Source organism: Thunnus maccoyii, chromosome 4, assembly GCF_910596095.1.
Source record: "Thunnus maccoyii chromosome 4, fThuMac1.1, whole genome shotgun sequence".
Classification (NCBI taxonomy): Eukaryota; Metazoa; Chordata; class Actinopteri; order Scombriformes; family Scombridae; genus Thunnus; species Thunnus maccoyii.
The window spans coordinates 32,197,251-32,217,223 of record NC_056536.1 but is presented as its reverse complement, the minus strand read 5'-3'; the positions used below and the strand labels follow the sequence as shown (position 1 = coordinate 32,217,223).

Genomic DNA, 19,973 nt, shown 5'->3' with positions numbered 1-19,973 from the left:
GAGGACGCTCTGTTCCACTTTACAGTCAGAGCTGATACACTGAGAGGCTGCCTTACAGCGACACTGAGGGATCCTTCCAGGGATTTAGGTTTTGACTTTGTGTTGGAGGTGTTATTTGTCTGCGTGGGGGTCACACTGCCCGGGAAGAAAGAATTTTTTGATTAATAGTTTTGCATATATTTTATCAGAGGCTAAGTGGAACGTAATAATTATAGCTCAACCAACACAGATACAGATATTTGAGAGTTTTAAAAAATCTGACAGTGATATATCAGCCAATATACATTTTTTTACACAACCCATAACATAAATAAACATCTTGGGTAAAGGTACCGTAAATTAGTTTGGTTTTTTTAACAACTGCAACAAATAAATGTCCAGGTAGGATCCATAGAATAGAGAAACATTTTTTGGCTGATTTATTGGTCAGGCTCTCGTACAAATCTCCTTCACGTTCGCCACATCTTAAGCAGAGAAGTGATTTGAGTTATGAGATATTTGTGTCTCTGCTCTCTTTATGTTAGTCTGATCGCAGTTTACATGTCACTCTCATGTTTCGTTCCTTCTGTGTACTTACAAAAGCTTCACATTGCGCCCAAGTACAACAGCGAACCTTTAACTCCTTACTGTCCAAAAAGGCGTCTTAGATGTGCTGCGTCAGGTCTGTTCGCTGCTCCTGAGACCAGGTTAAAGGTTAAAGGTTATAGATCTTTAGCTGTTCCCGCTCCTCAGCTTCAGTCTGCTGACACCGTCTCAGATTTGAAATCTTTCTTAAAACACATTTTTATAGACTCGCCTTTAGAGCTGCAGCAGTTAGTCGATTAATCAATTAGTCGATCAACAGCAAATTTGTTACCAACTATTTTGATAATGGATTAATTGTTTTGAATCATTTTTTAGGAAAAAAAAATACAAAAATTCTCTTGTTCCAGCCTCTTAAATGTGACTATTTTCTGGTTTCTTTGGTCTTCTATGACAGTAAATTGAATATCTTTGAGTTGTGGGTGTTGGTTGAGAGAAACAAGACATTTTAGGTTGCATCTTGGGCTTTGGGAAACAGTGATCAACATTTTTCACCATTTCTGACATTTCTGACTTATCTGTTTATACAAAACAGCTCTGTTGTGTAACTGCCAGATTTAATCTTTATTTTTAATAGTTTTAATTGTTTTACCTGATGGACGATTTTATTTAAGACTAAGTCTTCTATGCTTTTGTTTTTTATTTGTGTGATTGTCTTTTGCTGTCTCTCTGCACTGGAAATCACTTTGTGCTCTTAGTTTGAAAAGTAAGATAAATAAATAAACAAATAAAATAATTAGGGCTGCAACTAATGATTATCAATACATCTAGCAATTATTTTCTTGATTAATTGATTAATCGTTTGGTTTATAAAAAGTCAAAAAAATGGTGAGAAATAATTGATGAATATCACTATTTCCAAGAGTCAAAGCTGACATCTTCAGATGTTTTGTTTTGTCAGACCAACAGTCCAAAACCCAAAGACATTCAGTTTCATATCATGTATGACGAAGAAAAGCATGAAATCATCATATTTGAGAAGTTGGAAACTGTTCATTTTTGGAATTTCTGCTTAAAAATGGCTAAAACGATTAATCAATCATCAAACTGCCTTTTCTTATTGATCTGTCTCTGGCACAGACTGGGACTGATTATTCTCTACAGTGTTTAATCTCATGAACCCTTTACCTGTGGTGTCCCTCAGGGCTCAAACTGGGCCCACTCCTCTTCTCGATCTACAGGCTCCTTTAGGACAAAACACTCACAAACACAATATTTATTTCTACTGTTTTGCAGATGATATCCTGCTGTACATCACTCTTTGTCATCTTTCTTACGTCACGTGTTTACTCTGTTTTCAAGATCATTGTTCAGCTTTTCTCTCCGCCGAAACCTTCAAACTGTAACTCCCTCCTCTTCTTCTTCTGTTGTTATTTTTGTTTGTGCAGGTTGTTCAGTGTCGTCTTGGAGACGATGACTCATAAGTCTGGAGAACAGGCGACCACTCATCACATGCCGGGGAAACCTGGAGGTCTGGACGTCAAAGCTCTGAGAGCCTTCAGAGTCCTGAGACCCCTCCGACTGGTCTCTGGAGTTCCCAGTGAGTTTACTGGACTGTAGAGTGAGTGCCTGAGAATCCTGTACGGCTGTTAACATCTTAACTTCCGTCTGTCTGTCTGCTCAGGTCTGCAGATCGTGTTGAACTCCATCATGAAGGCGATGGTTCCTCTGCTCCACATTGCTCTGCTGGTTCTCTTTGTCATCATCATCTACGCCATCATCGGTCTGGAGCTCTTCATAGGACGCATGCACAGGACCTGCTACTACATAGGAACAGGTATACACACACACACACACACACACACATACTTTTAAAGGGTTCATATTATGCTGTTAGTGATTTTCTGTCAATTATATCCTGTTCTTATGTTTGATGTTAAACATGTTCAAAGTTCTAAAACTTGAGGTGAATGGATGTAAAAATGCTCCCTGCAAGTCAAAAGCCGGGGCTTCAACCTGCTCTGAACGCTTCTTTGTAGCGTTTTTTTCTACTTTGCTGACAAGATGACATCAGCTCATCACATGTCCATAAACACGCATCCGTTCTGTAATCTTTCTTGCTGAGGTTGTTCACGTTGTCCGCTCTCATATTCTGGATCTGGTTCAACTCCAACACGTATGGATGGATTTGAAAAGTTGACATTTGGAGTAAAGAAGGAGAAAAAGAAGTGAAATCCTGCTACTATAGTTTGTTTATGTAGTTTGTAAAAATTAATTTCGATGATCACCATCAAACTGATCAACAGCCCAGAAAGAAGGACTGTCTGTTGTCCGGCTGTATCGACGTCGGCAAGTGCACAGGCTGGAAAGATCACAGCCATGAAGCCAGGCCAACAAAAAGGGAAAACACCAGTTTTGGTCACCACCACCGCTCGACCTTTCCAAATGTTTTGCTGCGCTACCTAATAAGGCCCCTGTTATGTCCCTGTGGCTGCCACTCACAATGACCCCGGCTTGGGCCAGATTCATACAGGAGCTACTTTGCCTACTGCCTGCAGACCAAAGATCCCTTCTTCCTTCTCTCTGTTGGGTTTTCTGCTGATGCTGTGGCGCATATTTGCTATTCCAGCAATTCCTGCTGTTGCTACAGCCGCTGAACACCAACCACATCAACCGGCCAGTGGGTCCCAAAGAAAGTCCAGTGGAGCAGCTGGCACACTGGTGGTGCTTGTGATTGGATCATCCATGGTCCATGTTAAGGATATAAACAGCTCTGCTGCACAGTTGCTGAAAGAACACTACTCTGCTTCTGCTGTTGTTGTGCTTGTGGGCACCAATGAGCGTCATCAGCAATCAGAGAACCTGAAGGAGGATTTCATCTGTCTTGTGGATACTCTGCTTGATTGAGGTAAGCAGCTAATAATTTCAACCATCTAAGACAACTCCATATGTGGATTAAAGGCTACTGTAGGAGCAGGGATATCCCCCCTTGTGGACACATTTTCAACTTTTCTAAACCAGAATGGACTCTTTAAACCTGATCGTCTGCATCTTAACCAAATAGGACCCCGTCTGTTATCCATGAACTTCGAACTAGCATTGCAAGGCCCCCACCTCATGACATACTGTGAGCCTACAATTTCTCAAGCCACTCAACCAACACACCAACTATCAACAGAGACTAAGAAACTCCCCGGAGAGACTCATCAACAACTCCGAGAGCTGCCATGAAGCACTTGTAGAGGGCCAACTCATTCTCTTGATCATATCCTGAATGTTTGGTCCAGCCGGCTTCGCTCTTTTCATCCAGTTGATTCTGTCGAGGTGAAACAGTCTCCAGGACGACAATGTCGATAAACGCTGTAAATCCATTTGTAGTCGTTACACATCTGGGATCACTCTCATCCATCATGGTCCCACTCTGCAGAATAAGTTTTTCTCTTCACTCGTCAGAAAAGGAGGTAACTTTACTGTCTTTCAAGACAGTGCTGTTGCCTTCCTGCCTCCATTCTTTGTTTTTCTTCTTTCAGTTGTTTTATCTCCTCTCTGTTTACTTCAGCTCAAATGAATACGCTTGGCCATCAAAGTGAAATGACTCACAACAGTCCACGGGATAACCGCAGTGAAACTCAGCCTCATACAAACTGGCATGTGCAGATGAATATGTGGGTGATCAGGTTAGCCGGCAAGCTGCCCCGGATCAGACTCATATATAAACTTTTGAAGCAGTTCATGTAAAAATCATACCCAATGATCGTCATTTTGTGCAATAACCGTCTTTTTGTGAATCCCCCAAACCTCTATAATGGAGCTAGAGAGAACAAAATTAGCATGACACATAGAGCCACAATGCCTACATTTATGGGAAATACATCAGGTTGAAATAAACCAGAATTTTCCTTTAAGTTGCTAAACTGTCCTTGATAACCACGATCCTGCTTCACTGATCCTGTCTACCCTGTCATGGTCTCATAAGTTTATGTATATGGTTTCATATTTCTGATATTCTCTGCAGATAACTATGTGGAGGATGACCCGGTGCCATGTGCGTTCGCTGGTCACGGCCGTCAATGTACCGTTAACGGCTCAGAGTGCCGCGGGCGTTGGGAAGGTCCCAACGGAGGAATCACCAACTTCGACAACTTCTTCTTCGCCATGCTGACGGTGTTCCAGTGCATCACCATGGAGGGCTGGACCGACGTTCTCTACTGGGTAACACACTCAACTGCTTATTATTATCAGAGCCTTGAACGCAACAGAGACTCAGATCTGTTTCTCACTCTGTGGTTCTGTCTGTGCAGATGAATGACGCTATAGGATTCGAGCTACCTTGGGTTTATTTCGTCAGTTTGGTGATTTTCGGCTCGTTCTTCGTTCTCAATCTGGTTCTGGGAGTCCTCAGCGGGTTCGTCTCTCCTTAAAAACAGAACAGACATTATTCTATCTACAGATTAGTAGTATATGTAGTATGTATGTTCGCAGTGCTTGTTCCACTGGTCTGTTGACACTTAAGGTGTTGGTTTGAGATTCAGATTTGATTTATGTGTTGTTTGAATGTTGTTTGAATGTTGATTAAACATTGAACATTGTTTGAGCGTTGTTTAAAAGTTGCTTAATATTTTTGAAACATTTTTTGAACATAGCGTGATGCCTGTTTCAGCGTTGTGCGAATGATTTCTTTAACGTTTGACTGTTGTTTGAACGTTTTTGGAACATTGTTTGAATATTTTTATATTGTTTAAATGTTTGTTGAACGTTGTTTGACCGCTGCAGAGAGTTCAGTAAGGAGAGGGAGAAGGCGAAGGCTCGGGGAGATTTCCAGAAGCTGCGGGAGAAGCAGCAGATGGAGGAAGATCTGTGTGGATACATGGACTGGATCACTCAGGCTGAGGACATGGACGAACTAGACGAGGACGGAAACCCACGTAAGACTGAGACTGTGTGTGTGTGTGTGTGTGTGTGTGTGTGTGTGTGTTTGTGTTACTGAAGGTTTGACTGGTTTATGTGTGAGTTTATGCTGATATGTTGCTTCAGTTTGATATTTTAAATGAGAGCTAAATGAGTCATTTATGCACAGCTAATTAAAAAATATCAAGTTAATTCATATCAATTAATGAAGCCAGTTAAAGCTAATTTGTCAATTGATGAAATCAATGAGGCAGAAAGTAATCAGAGAAATGATGAAGCACCATGCACTCACTGTAAAATCATTACTAACATAACAAATAACAAACAGACATTGTGTGTGTATACAATGTTAGGGCACAAGTAGATCACAACTAGGAGAATGCTAAGATGAAAAGGCTTTTAAACGACAAAGAGAAATGACAGAATCTGGTCTATAACAGAGGTGGACGTTCAGCAGGACAAAGCAAAAAGAGAAAGTTAACAGCCTCCCTGTGGGGGGGAACTGGAGAGTTGAAGGTGAGGCAAAAATAGAAGAGTCAAACATCCTTCTTGGAGTCATAACTCAGTCAAATCTGAACACACAAGCATGAAATGTAGTTAACTTATTAACTTCAGTTTGGGAGCAGAACCACGCCTCAACCACACCTCTAATCATCTGCCAAGCCTACTTATACTGGGTCAACCCATCCTACCCTGTCTGTCTCAGATTTCTCAACCCACCCTCCCTTTCCCTTCATCCCTGCATCCTCCTACCTCATCCCTCCATCCCTTCATCCCCTCATCCCTTCATCCCTTCCTCCCCTCATCCCTTCATCCCCTCATCCCCTCATCCCTTCATCCCTTCCTCCCCTCATCCCTTCATCCCTTCATCCCTTCATCCCTTCATCCCTTCCTATTCAATCCGATGCATACCTCTCACACGTCTCACTCTAGGTGCTGTCTGGGGGGCCGTTGATCAGCTTGGGCAGGAAATATGCCTGAGACGGAACATTTGACTTTTGATGATTTTCTGGAAATTCTTTTAAAATCTGAAGAACATTTGGATGAAACCTGTTGTTGAACTTAAAGAGGTCTAGTTCTAACCTGGATTGTTCCTCATTCTTACATCGCTGTGGGCAAAAGTGTCGAATAAATGTAAATGTGATTCTGTGCTTCTGATTGAAATGATAACTGTTCTCTCGCTGTGTTTTCCTTCTACTGCATGTGTGTCTCCCTCAGGTCCGTCTCTGGGTGATCTGTCAGATAAGAAGAGAGGGAAGTTTGGATGGTTCAGTCACTCCAACGAAACACACGGTGAAACAAACACACACGTTTCACACTCACATCGAGCCTCATATAGGAACATTTTCTTCTCCTAAATTTCTCTCAGATTCAACACATGTAACAAACTTGATGCGTGAGGTTCTGTTGACACCGCTCTGCTAGTTACGCATCACAAAGTCTTAACTTTGTAGTAAACTTCTTTGAGAAATTTACAATGTCTGTGTCAGAGAGAACCATGACTACGCACATGTGCAGCGGCCTCCTCCTGACACGGAAATACTCTCCAGAGACTGAAAACAGGATCTCTGTTATTAGTCTTAACAACAGAGGTCTACAGATACACACAATATACTTGTTAGTAGATCAGTTCATTGTTGGTTTGGATCCAAACATGAGGTTTGTTGACAATAAGAAAAATATAGAAAATCAGCCTTATTCTCTCTCACACACACACACACACACACACACACACACACACACACACACACACACACACACACACACACAGTCTAAATGTAGAAAGACTGTCCCTGTAAAATATCTGGGTCTCTGTCTGTCCTCCAGTTTATCCGACCCTGTTTCTCATCAGTGTGTGTGTGTGTGTGAGGTATGACTTAAGTCACTTTCAGGGACACACACCAGACTTAAGACCAGTTGATTTAGGATGGCTTGTGTAATTGGGGACAAAAGCTGTGCCCCGAATTGGTAAAATGCAGATTTTTGGGTCAGTGGTTATGGTTAGAGTTAGGTTAAGTCTGCAGGAAATGAATGTAAGTCTATGTAAATACCCCAAAAGTGACTTAAGTAAACCTGTGTGTGTGTGTGTGTGTGTGTGTGTGTATGTGTGTGTGTGTGTGTGTGTGTGTGTGTGTGTGAAGTTTAGATCGGAAACATTTTACTCACATTAACAGAGTAAGTTAAATATTTTAAAAAAAAGAATAAATAAGTAATTTACTCACAAAAACAAAGATGGAAATTCATCTTATTGCAATATGTGAAAATAAAGAAAGACGATAAAATAATAACCGTCTGTCTGTGTGTCTCTCAGCGAGTCTTCCTGCGAGTGAAACGGCGTCTGAGAACACCGAGAACATCGACGAGGAACACACCAACTGCTGCCAGGCCTGCTGGTAACACACACACACGTTCAATGCTTTATTTGAATCCACCAATCACAGTCAAGCCTTCAGGTCATGTGACCACAGTTTCACCAGCTGCCAGTCTTAACAAAACCCAGAAGTCAAGTTGTTCTATGGAGCTTTCAATCATGTCTCACAGTTTTCATCAGTTTGTGATCAGTTTTGTCAGTGAACCCGCTGATGAAAACCATGAGATTTGGTCAAAAGAAAAAGCTAGGGAAAAAGGTAGTAAGTGCATCTTGAGTTTCGATTCTTTAACGTCAAACTCACAATCATCTAAACGTTTTATTTCTTTGTTTAAAACTCCACTTTATCTCAGATTATCATTAAAATGATCTTTATATGTGAACAGTCTTTCCTCTAACTTCAGTGTGTTTTTGTTTCAGCGCTCGAATGATGAAGATCAGCTGCTGGTGAGTTCAATGTCTGTCAGACATTTAAGACAGCAGTGTCACTTTTTACCCAACAGACGCTTCACTTATCAGAGTCAACTAGAAATATAACACGACAGAAACTAAATCACATTTCAAGACTGTATGACGCAATTCAACACATCGATCCTCCAACATTGACTAATACAGAAGATGTTTGGGAACAGAACGGAAGACGTTTAAGGGAACATATTCTGATTTTTGTGATTTTCTGTTATTTATATCCTGTTCTAATGTCAGATGTTAAACATGGTAAAAGTTTCAAAACTGGAGGTGAACATATGTAGAAATGCTGCCTGCAAGTCAAAGGTCAGGGCTTCAACCTGCTCTGAACGCTTCGTTTGCCATGTTTCTTTCTACCTTGCTGTCGAGCTGACGTCAGCTCGTCGTGCATGCCTATAAACAGCCGTCTGTCTGTAGCTTTGGTTGCTAAGGCTGTTGCTAAGGTTCTTCCACGTGTTGTTTGTCCACTTATCATATTTCAGATTGGATTTTGTCCTGAACATGTTCGGATGTATTTGAGAAGTTTCTATTTCGAGTAAAGAACAAGAAAAAGTAGTGAAATCCTGCTACTGTAGTTTATTTCATGGTTTGTTGATGTAGCCTCCTGAGTGACAGGAAGTCAGCTGTGACACAACTTCCTGAAACTGACCAATCAGAGCAGAGTGGGCTCATCGGGCCTTAAAGAGACAGGAGATAAAAAGATCTGTTTCAGATTTTCAATGCTGTAGCTTTGACTTCACTATTAGCGCAATATATCAGCTGTCTGGCGTCCCGTTATAATGAAACTACGCTGCTGTACAATAAAGCTCTGTGAGTTTGAATTGGAGTTTCTGTCTCTCTGCAGTCGGACGTTGCGGCGGTGGAACCGAGTGTGTCGCAGGAACTGTCGCACCGCCGTCAAATCGGTGACGTTCTATTGGCTCGTTCTGCTGCTCGTCTTCCTCAACACCTCCCTCAGCGCCTCCGAGCACTACAACCAACCTAACTGGCTGACGCAAGTCCAAGGTACAAATACACGCCGTCACTGTCCTCCTTCCTCACACGTTGAACTAAAACTAAAACCATAACCCTCTCTGTGTGCAGACATAGCCAACAAGGTGCTGCTGTCTCTGTTCACCGTGGAGATGTTGCTGAAGATGTACAGTCTGGGTCTGGCTCATTACTTCGTGGCGTTCTTTAACCGTTTCGACTGCTTCGTGGTGTGTGGCGGCATCATGGAGACCATCCTGGTGGAGCTGGAGATCATGCCTCCTCTGGGGATCTCGGTGCTGCGCTGCGTCCGTCTGCTGCGCATCTTCAAGGTCACACGGTGAGACACACGCGCGCACACCCGAGCAGGTCACTGAGGTCATAACTGAGTCATCAACACCTCTTCTGATGTCACTGTCTGTCTGCTCAGCCATTGGACGGCGCTGTCCAACCTGGTGGCGTCCCTGCTGAACTCCATGAAGTCCATCGCCTCCCTGCTGCTGCTCCTCTTCCTCTTCCTCATCATCTTCGCTCTGCTCGGCATGCAGCTGTTCGGCGGAAAGTTCAACTTCGACGAGACGCAGACCAAACGCAGCACCTTCGACGCTTTCCCGCAGGCGCTGCTCACCTGCTTCCAGGTAAACCACATGACCACACAGCTGATCGGTAACCGGTGATGTCACGGCGTGCGGCGGCCGTGTCGCTAACGAACACCTTGTTGACTGTGTGTGTCTAGATCCTGACAGGTGAGGACTGGAACGTGGTGATGTATGACGGCATCATGGCGTACGGCGGCCCCGTGTTTCCAGGGATGATCGTCTGCGTTTACTTCGTCATCCTTTTCATCTGCGGCAACTGTATCCTTCACCTGCAGGATTCATTCATCGAACTTCATTAAACCATCAATTATAGAGCTGCAACCATTTATCGCCAGCTATTTTGATAATCGATCAATAGTTTTGAGTCATTTTTTAAAGAAAAAAAAGTCCAAATTCTCTGATTTCAGCTTCTTAAATGTGAATATTTTCTGGTTTCTTTAGTCCTCTGTGACAGTAAATCGAATATCTTTGAGTTGTAGACAAAAAAAGACATTTGGGGACGTCATCTTTGGTGTCTTTCACCATTTTCTGACATTTTATGGATCAAAGAACTAAGTGATTAATTGAGAAAATACAGTCTGATCTATATGTGTAATATGTTGGTCGTGGCTCGTAGTGATGAACCTACAGAGAATTATCAGAGACTCTGCAGCTCCTCTTGGCTTTACGGAGCTTTATATTGAGTTTCAGCTCATTGTTTATCTGTCCGGCTGCAACTTTACTGTTCTGGTTCACTCTCAGAGCTCTCATGGCGTCGTTTTGGGCCGCAGCAGGCAGCTGTTTTCAGAGAAAAAGCTCTAAACTGTACACTACCTGCTCAGCACCAAACGGCAAACAGACACAGTTAGCTGTAGACTAGCTGGTCACCTGAATAAAACGTTGGCAGTTTATGTTTCTGCAAACCACAGAAACATTGAATATGTACGTTTCAACACATGTAATACGTAGCACATTAACATTTCTAAAGTGACGTAGTTCACATGAGATCTATATGAGCTGATCTTTCCTATTACGAGGAGGAGGAGGAGGGGGGGCTGGTGGATGGTTAGTAAGTTTCTTGGCAGCAAGTTTGAAGTCAGCACGGTTCGAGACCACCTCCAAACCAATGCTCACTTTCATTTGACAAAAGTGGGTGTTTTTAGTGAGACATTGGCTGTTTTTATTTTCATTTTAATTTTAATTTTAACCCAAACCATGATCTCTCCCTAACCCTAACCAATTTGCCTTTGTCCCTAAACCTAACCAGACCTTAACCACAGCGTTGTCACACCATAAAACCTCATTATTCAACGGGTAGAAATGTTAATATGCGACGTTTGTAGAAATGTTGATATGATACGTATTACACATGTAGAAACGTAGATATTCAATGTTTCTGCGGTTTGCAGGAACATTCGATGCCAACGTTTTGTTTGGCAACTGGGTTGAGCCTTTAGCAGCTGAAGAGCCAGATATTTCCCTCAGGAGTTGGTGGAGAACAAAAACAGAGCTAAAAGAGAGTGAATATTGGACTTACATTCACCAGGTGGACAGAAACACGACTCCACATGAATGATAATGTTGCTCCGTAACTGCTGGATGTGGAAATAAGCAACTGTTTGCTAACATGTTAGCCACAATTACTCTATAAGCTGATGATATGACAGAAGTCATGTTTAGAAACTATTCTGCTAAAATCAAGTGGACAAAAAAAATCATTTCAATCAGACTGAAACTACAAAGAATCAAGAATAGAACCCTGAGGAACCCCACAATTAATTATTGACATTATTAATGTGACGATCATGTTGTAACTGCTGGATGTGGAAATAAGCAACTGTTTGCTAACAAGTTCAACATATCAACTTAAAAGATGTTACTGCTGAAAAGTAGTTGACAAAAACATCAGTTGTTGCAGGTTTGAGTTAAATGTTTTTTTGTGCAGTGATTAGGTCATTAATAGAGGTGCATTCAGGTGCTGCAGGAAAACTCATTAATATGTGAGAAAACGTCTTGTACAGAGTCGAATGTTACGTGTTCTTAGCGTGTTCTTAGATATCCTGCTAAATGTCTTCTTGGCCATCGCTGTGGACAACTTGGCTGGAGGAGACGGAGACGACAACAAGAAAGAGTGAGTGATGGAGGGATGAAGAGGTGGAGGTGGGAAAACATTTTAATTAAACAAGAAGAAGGAGGAGTGAATGGTGGAAGGAAGGACGGGAGAAGAAATAAAACTTAAGAAAATGAGAGATGATGGAGTGAAAGAAGAAGAAGGAGAGAGCGGTTTGTTTACTTTTCAATCTTTTCTGTTGTTCCTGCAGTAAGAAGGAGGAGGGAGCGGAGGAGGGGGAGGCAACCAGAGAGGAAGAAGTGAAGGTGAAAAAGGAGACTTTGATCTTTAGTCTTTATCATTTAAAATGCGAGTCTGTCAGTTTAACCGTCGTTTGTTTCTGCAGGTCAACATCGACGAAGACACCGAGTATGAGGAAGAGGAGATCGCTGAGGGAGACGAAGGTCAGTTCCTCAAAGTCCTGAAACATTTCCAACACGACCAACAACATCAGGGTCAAATCTCCTGTTCTGTTCCTGGAGCTCTGGAGAAAATATCATCCAAAAAGAGTCCAAATCAAAGCCATGAAAAGACTAAAATCCAAATAAACACACACACAGTCAGACAAAATAATGACATCTGTATTATTAATATATATCTTCAACATGGAGAGAGAACAAAGCACACACTGAGCCTGTTATGGAATTTTCCATCTTTAGGGGTTACGTTGGGTCAAACCTGGGCCTTGAGGTCACAGAGTAAACAACATCAAGTCTCTCAGAGAGAGACGCTGCCTCTCCTTGGATACGCAGCTGTCTGGGATGTTTTGGGGAAACAGGAGCCTCTCTGATAAAGGGTAAATCAGTATCGCCATGGTTACCAAGGTCAGAGAGGGCCTTCCTAGACAGCACAGATAAGTGACTGCGTAGATCCTGTTGACACAATCAGACATTCAAACCAGGATGTGGTATTCCAGAAAGGATATTCTACATATGAGAAAAATTGGTGAATCTCACAAATTTCATTATAATCACTCGTTGCTGCCTGTTGCTTGAGGCTCAGTGTGTTTGGTGCTGAAGTGGCTTCAATCATAAGAACACACTTTAGTTCTGAAGTGACTCACAACTAAACTGTATTTCAGTTTTTTCTCCTGTCAGAAAAGAAGATGATTGTGTGTTTTGAGTGTCATAACGTCTCCTCTGCTGCTCTCAGACGGAGGAGACGAGTTAAAGATGGCCGATCTCGCTCCTCCTAAAGAGAAGATTCTTCCCATCCCAGAAGGCAGTGCGTTCTTCTGCCTCAGCAAGACAAACCCGTGAGTCTGTCCACACCCCGGATGTGTTAAGAAAGCTGGACGTTGTCGGGATACAGAGCAGTGGTGGAAAGTTCACAGATGACTGACATCTGTACTTAAGTAAAATTACTATATGACTGTACTGTACTTAAGTACAGTTTTGAGGTATTTGTACTTTACTTGAGTATTTCCATGTGATGCTACTTTCTACATTTCAGAGGGAAATATTGTACTTTCTACTCCACTACATTTATTTAACAGCTTTAGTTACTTTTCAGATGTAGATTTGACACAATGGATAATATAACAAGCTTTTAAAATACAACACATTGTTAAAGATGAAACCAGTGGTTTCCAACCTTTTTGGCTTTTGACGTCTTACAAAAAGCAGTGTGTAGTCGGGGTCACATTTCACATGTCTATGAGTTGTTAACAGCTCCACCAAATAGTGATTTTTCCCTCTAAACTTCTCACATGCTTTCATTTCAATAAATGTTCAAATGATCCAATATTTCAGCAAAAATCAAAGATTAGAGAAAAAGTCCAAAAACTGAAAACAGATTTGTGTATCAGAACTTTGTTTTTTCTTCTTTCCTCTCCCATTAATCATCTCACGACCCCTCAGATTTATCTGCTGACCCTTTGGAGGGGCCCGACCCCTAGGTTGGGAACCAGTGGACTAAACTAGCTAACTGTATATAAAGTAGTGTAAACTAGCTCCACCTCCAGCAGCTACAACAGTAACATGCTGCTCTAACACTGATGCTTCACTATTAATAATCTAATGATGTCATATATAATAATATATCAGTCAGAGGGACCAAACCACTACTTTTACTGCAATACTTTAACTACATCAAGCTCATAATACTTATGTACTTTTACTGCAATACTTTAACTACATTAAGCTCATAATACTTATGTACTTTTACTGCAATACTTTAACTACATCAAGCTCATAATACTTATGTACTTTTACTGTAGTAGGATTTTTCATGCAGGACTTTTACTTGTAATGAAGTATTTTTATATTTATGTATTGGTACTTTTACTGCAGTAAAGGATCTTCTAGCTGATGGAAAATGCTTTTGTTGACAGTTTCAGGTGTTTGTTACTAGAAACCATGTTTACACCTAAACACCTCTAACGGTTGTTCTCTCTCTCTGTCTCCAGTATCCGTGTTGGCTGTCACACTCTGATCCACCACCACATCTTCACCAACCTCATTCTCGTCTTCATCATCCTCAGCAGCTGCTCATTGGCCGCTGAGGATCCGATCAGAGCCCACTCCTTCAGGAACAACGTGAGTCCGGAAACATTCAAACCAGCAAGCGGATACGTGTGGTGTTGTGTATGAAACATGTACAGATGTTGGATGCTGTCGGAGCAACGTGTAGCTGCAGTCTGCTAACACGCTAGTGATGTAATCAGATGACATCACTGCAGTTAGATTTAAAGTCACTTGACAAAGCAACTAGCATCGTAGCTACAGCTAATGATGGAAACAGGAGGTCCAAACCGTGATGTCAGAGGTTTCAAACTCAGAGCCAATCGGAGCCGAGCGGGCGCTCAGCGAGGTCTCCTGATCGCTCTGTCGCTGATGATGTCGTCGACACACCTCTGTGGTTTGAGCTGGGGGGGGCGGGGCTTCAGCAGATTACACGGCATAAGTGGGTCAGTGACTAACCGGGTTAAAGAGGGAAACACATGGAGGGAGAGAAAATCACCAGTTTACTGTCTGATTCTGAAAACTGACTATACACACACACACACACACACACACACACACACACACACACACACACACACACACACACACACAGTGCAGCAGCTGTCTTCATGCAAGACGTAGCAATTAGCAGCAGCTGGAGGAAGAAATGACTTCCAACATACAATCAACACACACATATATACTGTATGTACACACACACACACACACACACACACACACAGATGTTAACTCTATATTATCCACCTCTGTTCTGGATAAAAATCTGCGTTTTCACTAAAAACAAAGATTTACAAAGATGATTTTTCTCAATTTTCATCTACAACTTAAAGGACGGGTCCACATTTTTTCCAGTGTGTGGTAAACCAACAGTCAGGTGTCCATATGAACAGTGAAAGAGGTTTTCCTCGCTGTAATCATTCCTCCTGTTCATACTGGATATTTAAAGATCCTTCAAACGTGCTTTCAATGTAAGTGATGGAGGATAAAATCCACAGTGTGTCCACACTTGGGACTTGACTTACATCCTAATAGCAGAGACTTGAGACTTACATGTAAAACAAATATTTGCAATATAAATACTGAACTAGAGACAAAAGGAGGTGATGCTCATCCTTCCAGAGACGCGTCTTTCAATATTTACTGTACTGGTTTCCATGATGTCATTCCTGCCCCTCAGAGGATGAAAACTTGTGTCATGCTGAAGTTAAACTGCCCATGAAAATGTAGTTGTAGTCATAATTCTGGGACTGAGTGTATCTGTTTAACTGATTGTCTTTGTCTGGGAGCAGATTCTGGGTTATGCAGATTACGCCTTCACCTCCATCTTCACCGTGGAGATCCTGTTGAAGGTAAAAAAAATCACCTCCAGTTCGGATGAAATAAGTTAGTTAGAATGAGTTGTTTTTTCTTCTTCTTTGTATTTGATGCTACCTTCGTGTCTCTCTGTATCAGATGACCGTCCACGGAGCGTTCCTCCATCAGGGCTCCTTCTGCAGAAACTGGTTTAACTTGTTGGATCTGCTGGTCGTCAGCGTCTCACTGGTCTCCTTCTTCCTGCAGTCAGTATCGAGATCCCATTGATTTTCCTTTTTATGATCAGATCGATAAGTGGACGAATATGAAGAAACGTTTTTAGGAATGTGAAACAGATGTGTGTTTGTGCTGCCCTCTGCTGGGAGAAGATCACAGCTTCAGCTCTTCATTTAAACACTGTGTGTGTCTTTGTCTCTCTCTGCAGCTCCAGCGCGATCTCTGTAGTGAAGATCCTCCGAGTCCTTAGGGTGCTCAGACCTCTGAGAGCCATCAACAGAGCCAAAGGACTCAAGGTAACAACACGTTGATGTGTCCCTCACATGTAGCAGAGCTCAGAGCTGGACCAGGACCTGGATCAGACCAGACCCGCGTTAGACAAAGAGAGAAGGTCGAAATAATACTCGTACATGTGAGCTAGATAATATACATAGAACAAATAAACACACACTAGTACTCACTGTATGACATTAACACAAAACAATGAACGCACGCTACTTATTAAGAAACAGCTCATAGAAAGACTGCATGCTCTTAATTTGAAATGCGGAAATGACGTCGTCAGCAGGCGATCACGTGCTATCCGAAAATGGCCGAGTGATACGTGTGGATTTTCGTTTGGACTGGAGGAAAATTAGTTTCAAAACTCCGTGTGTGTAAAAAGCAAATCCACACGCGTAGAACTGAGATCCACTAATGTTTTTACGATTCACAAATAAAAACTGAGTTCACAAATGCTTTTCATTTATTTGTGAATTAATTTAAAGGTATAATATGTAATTATTCCACATTAAAATGTATAAAAACAACTATGTTATATATTTTGTTTATCCCAAATGTTTCCAACAATTTTCAAACCCAGAGAAATTTGTAATTTAATCAAAGTAACGGACCGTTTCATTTGGTCGCCTGTCGATGGCGTCATACCTCCTCTACCAAAGAGTAAACACGCACAAGATGCATACGGCGGCGCTGTGTTTGTCCGCTACAATGGCGTCTACCAAAGAGTAACTTACACATATACAAGATAATACATCGGCGTTGTGGTTGTTCCACACAAACTGTTATAAATTGACTTTTATTCAGTTTTAAGCCAAATTTTCATGATAAATTTAGGTCGTTTTTAACTATATCTTTTAGCTGGAAGAAGGATTTTAGTCATTGGACGTCTGGATCTTAAATTATCAGAGAAATAAACTGGACAAACGTTAGCAGCAGCTCGGCTAACAGCCCCTCCAGGAAGTCCGGTGGTCACCGAACATTGTTGGAGAAATATTGATTTTTTTAGGTGAAACAGCTTTAATTAGTATTTTTAACGATTTTAATCTGCGTGTACGTTTGTTTTTGGAGAGGAGGAGACCTCTGCGGGTAAAAACATCCTGAATGATGAACACTGGAGTAATCCTATCCCGGTGAAGCTGGTTATTTAATGAGGAAGACAACGACTCCCATGATCCCTTGCTACTTCACACCGTCATCACACTCCGTCTTTTGTTATTGTTTTGATTGAGACGCCTAGCGGCTGAAATGACATATTGTACGTTTAATGTATTCACAGATATTTTTTTTATTTGTGGAATTTGTTTGTGTATTTGCAAAGTTTACATTTACACACAGATTGTCGATCTGTTCACACAAATCATTATGAAACCAATTTATCTCCATATATTTGGCTCTGAAGTCGGAGGGAGGAGGTCGGGGTGGATGCAGGACTCTGACAGCAGAGATCCAGATTCACATCCTGAGTCCTGCGTGTTTTTAGGTCTAGGTCTGGTTCAGGTTTCTGAAAGATTGTTGTTTTGTTTAAATGTTAATAATTAATCTTGAGCTTCAAGTCGCTGCAGACTTTTCTCTGTATTAAACAGAGACCATGACCTTTCTCTGACCTTAACAAAGTGCTGCCAGAGTCTGAATACAAACGTAAAATGTTTAATATTGATGTAGTTTTTACTGATGGATATTGTGCTACAATCCCATGTATTCTGGTGGGGAAAAAAAACATTACGATATGTCTAGTATCAACATTTTTGTAACTTGCCAAATATGTTAATTAACAACATTTTCTCATCATGTTGAGAGAAAACGTGACTCAACCAGCGTTATGTTTCTACCAAACATATTTGTTTAGTGTAATTTAGTCGTATATGAAGGTAATTTCTAGGAGACGGGGTTGGTTATAAATATGAGTCCGACATCCAGTTCTGTTATTTGGTGAAGACCGATTCTGTATCTCTGAAGGAAAAAGTGTTTCACCAGATTAAAGGACGACCTGCTGAGCTCAGCGGCGTGTTGGTAAAGCTGACAGTGTGAAGAGTTTTACAAGATGAGGACTCAGTGTTGAACATGTTCAAGACTGAAGGAATGTGTTGATACGTCACTCACACTCCTGTAAACACTGGATTTAGTCTCTGTGTTTCTGTGGGTGTGTGTGTGTGTGTGTGTGTGTGTGTGTGTGTGTGTGCAGCATGTGGTCCAGTGTGTGTTTGTGGCCATCAGGACCATCGGAAACATCATGATCGTCACAACTCTGCTGCAGTTCATGTTCGCCTGCATCGGAGTCCAGCTGTTCAAGGTGAGACGGTAACATACTGCGTCCCACCTACATACTACATACTAATTACATACACTACATACTAACTGTATACAGTATTTATTACATACTAGTGATGTGCAGAGAGTCCAGTATTTGTATTTGTTGAGGCAGCAAAATCATTTGTATTTGAATAAAAGTGGAAAGAGGTTTACAAATCCTGTTTTTGCTTTTATTATGCTTTTAATTTTAGTAAATTAAAGTGTTACAATAAGTTTTTATGAATAAACTACCTTGCGAAGTAGGTCCCCACACTGGGTCTCGAACTGGAGTCTCCCAGATGACAGACGACTGTACTGACTTTGCAGACAGACCTCTAACTAACTTTTTAAAAAATATTTATATGAAACAAATATTCGTAAAAAAAAACCCCACTATTTGTGCTTTGCCGAATAATGTATTTGTATTCGGGCACACTCCTATTACATACTGGAGATTTGTGATTTGTAGTAACAAGAAATGATGCAGTTTGTGCACCAATTAAATTGTGACTTTGGAATTCAACGATTAGATGATTAGATCATCACAAAGAGAAACAAAATGATTTTATAATAAGTATTTATTTAACTATTTATTTAATTCCAGATTCCCTCCATAGATTTTTTTAATACCGTATATAAAACTACTAATGGTACATTTTCCAGCTGTGAGCAGTGCCTCCATTTCCTTCATGCATTGCTTTAAGATAAGATAAGATACTTACATACTTACAAACAAGTAAACAAAAACCAAAACACACAATAAGACCAATGAATCTGATAAAACCACTACAGTTTACACTCACCGAGCACTTTATTAGGAACACCTGAGCAGTCCAGTACAACAGCTCTGTCATAAATTCTACTTTTATGAAGTTTATACATTTTTAGTTTTGTTGACATTGTCAGAAAGGTGATTTTACTACTTTATGTTTATTATTGAGGTTGTAGTGGGTGCTGGTGGTGCATTATATTGAAAACTGTTCCTAATATTTAGTCCAACTTATTACAATATATTGATTTAACAGACTTATCTGTATTTATAGAATATTTTAACTGTTTTAAAGAGATGTATGTTTCACTGTCGGACGTGTTTTTTTTGTGTTTCAGGGTAAATTTTATCGCTGCACTGACGAAGCCAAACACACTCCTGAACAGTGCAAGTAAGTTTTTACTTAAGAAAAATATAGAAAATCACCAGACATTTCCTTTAAATACTGACACATGACATCCTGTGTGTGTGTGTTCAGAGGGACCTTTGTGGTGTATAAAGACGGAGACGTGAACCAACCAATGGTGAGAGAGAGACTCTGGCAGAACAGCGACTTCAACTTTGATAACGTGTTGATGGGGATGATGGCGCTCTTCACCGTGTCCACGTTCGAAGGCTGGCCGGCGTGAGTATCTGAGAGTGTGTATATGTGTGTGTGTGTGTGTTTAGTGGTGGAAGAAGTATTCAGATGTAGATGCAGCTTGATTTATGCATG

At 41.2% G+C, this 19,973-nt stretch overlaps 1 protein-coding gene and 1 long non-coding RNA gene across 4 annotated transcripts in view; one reads left to right on the top strand and one right to left on the bottom strand.

The window, feature by feature from the left end:
* cacna1fb (calcium channel, voltage-dependent, L type, alpha 1F subunit) overlaps positions 1-19,973 on the top strand; it is a 60,468-nt gene that overhangs the window by 22,604 nt on the left and 17,891 nt on the right. For all 3 annotated transcript variants that reach the window (XM_042408045.1, XM_042408044.1, XM_042408043.1), the window contains exons 6-28: positions 1,971-2,122; positions 2,207-2,359; positions 4,538-4,734; positions 4,824-4,927; positions 5,296-5,447; positions 6,649-6,723; positions 7,742-7,823; positions 8,219-8,245; positions 9,111-9,271; positions 9,350-9,575; positions 9,666-9,873; positions 9,972-10,092; positions 11,869-11,944; positions 12,135-12,189; positions 12,270-12,327; positions 13,076-13,178; positions 14,331-14,460; positions 15,678-15,737; positions 15,841-15,947; positions 16,127-16,214; positions 18,383-18,490; positions 19,597-19,649; positions 19,737-19,883. In XM_042408045.1, the coding sequence (XP_042263979.1) occupies positions 1,971-2,122; positions 2,207-2,359; positions 4,538-4,734; positions 4,824-4,927; positions 5,296-5,447; positions 6,649-6,723; positions 7,742-7,823; positions 8,219-8,245; positions 9,111-9,271; positions 9,350-9,575; positions 9,666-9,873; positions 9,972-10,092; positions 11,869-11,944; positions 12,135-12,189; positions 12,270-12,327; positions 13,076-13,178; positions 14,331-14,460; positions 15,678-15,737; positions 15,841-15,947; positions 16,127-16,214; positions 18,383-18,490; positions 19,597-19,649; positions 19,737-19,883 (2,643 nt within the window). The remainder of the gene's footprint in view (positions 1-1,970; positions 2,123-2,206; positions 2,360-4,537; positions 4,735-4,823; positions 4,928-5,295; positions 5,448-6,648; positions 6,724-7,741; positions 7,824-8,218; positions 8,246-9,110; positions 9,272-9,349; positions 9,576-9,665; positions 9,874-9,971; positions 10,093-11,868; positions 11,945-12,134; positions 12,190-12,269; positions 12,328-13,075; positions 13,179-14,330; positions 14,461-15,677; positions 15,738-15,840; positions 15,948-16,126; positions 16,215-18,382; positions 18,491-19,596; positions 19,650-19,736; positions 19,884-19,973) is intronic.
* On the bottom strand, positions 4,852-7,782 carry LOC121895153. The gene is made up of 3 exons (XR_006095700.1): positions 7,720-7,782; positions 6,343-6,665; positions 4,852-4,938 (listed from the first exon to the last, which is right to left on the bottom strand). It is a non-coding gene; the product is annotated as an uncharacterized LOC121895153 (long non-coding RNA).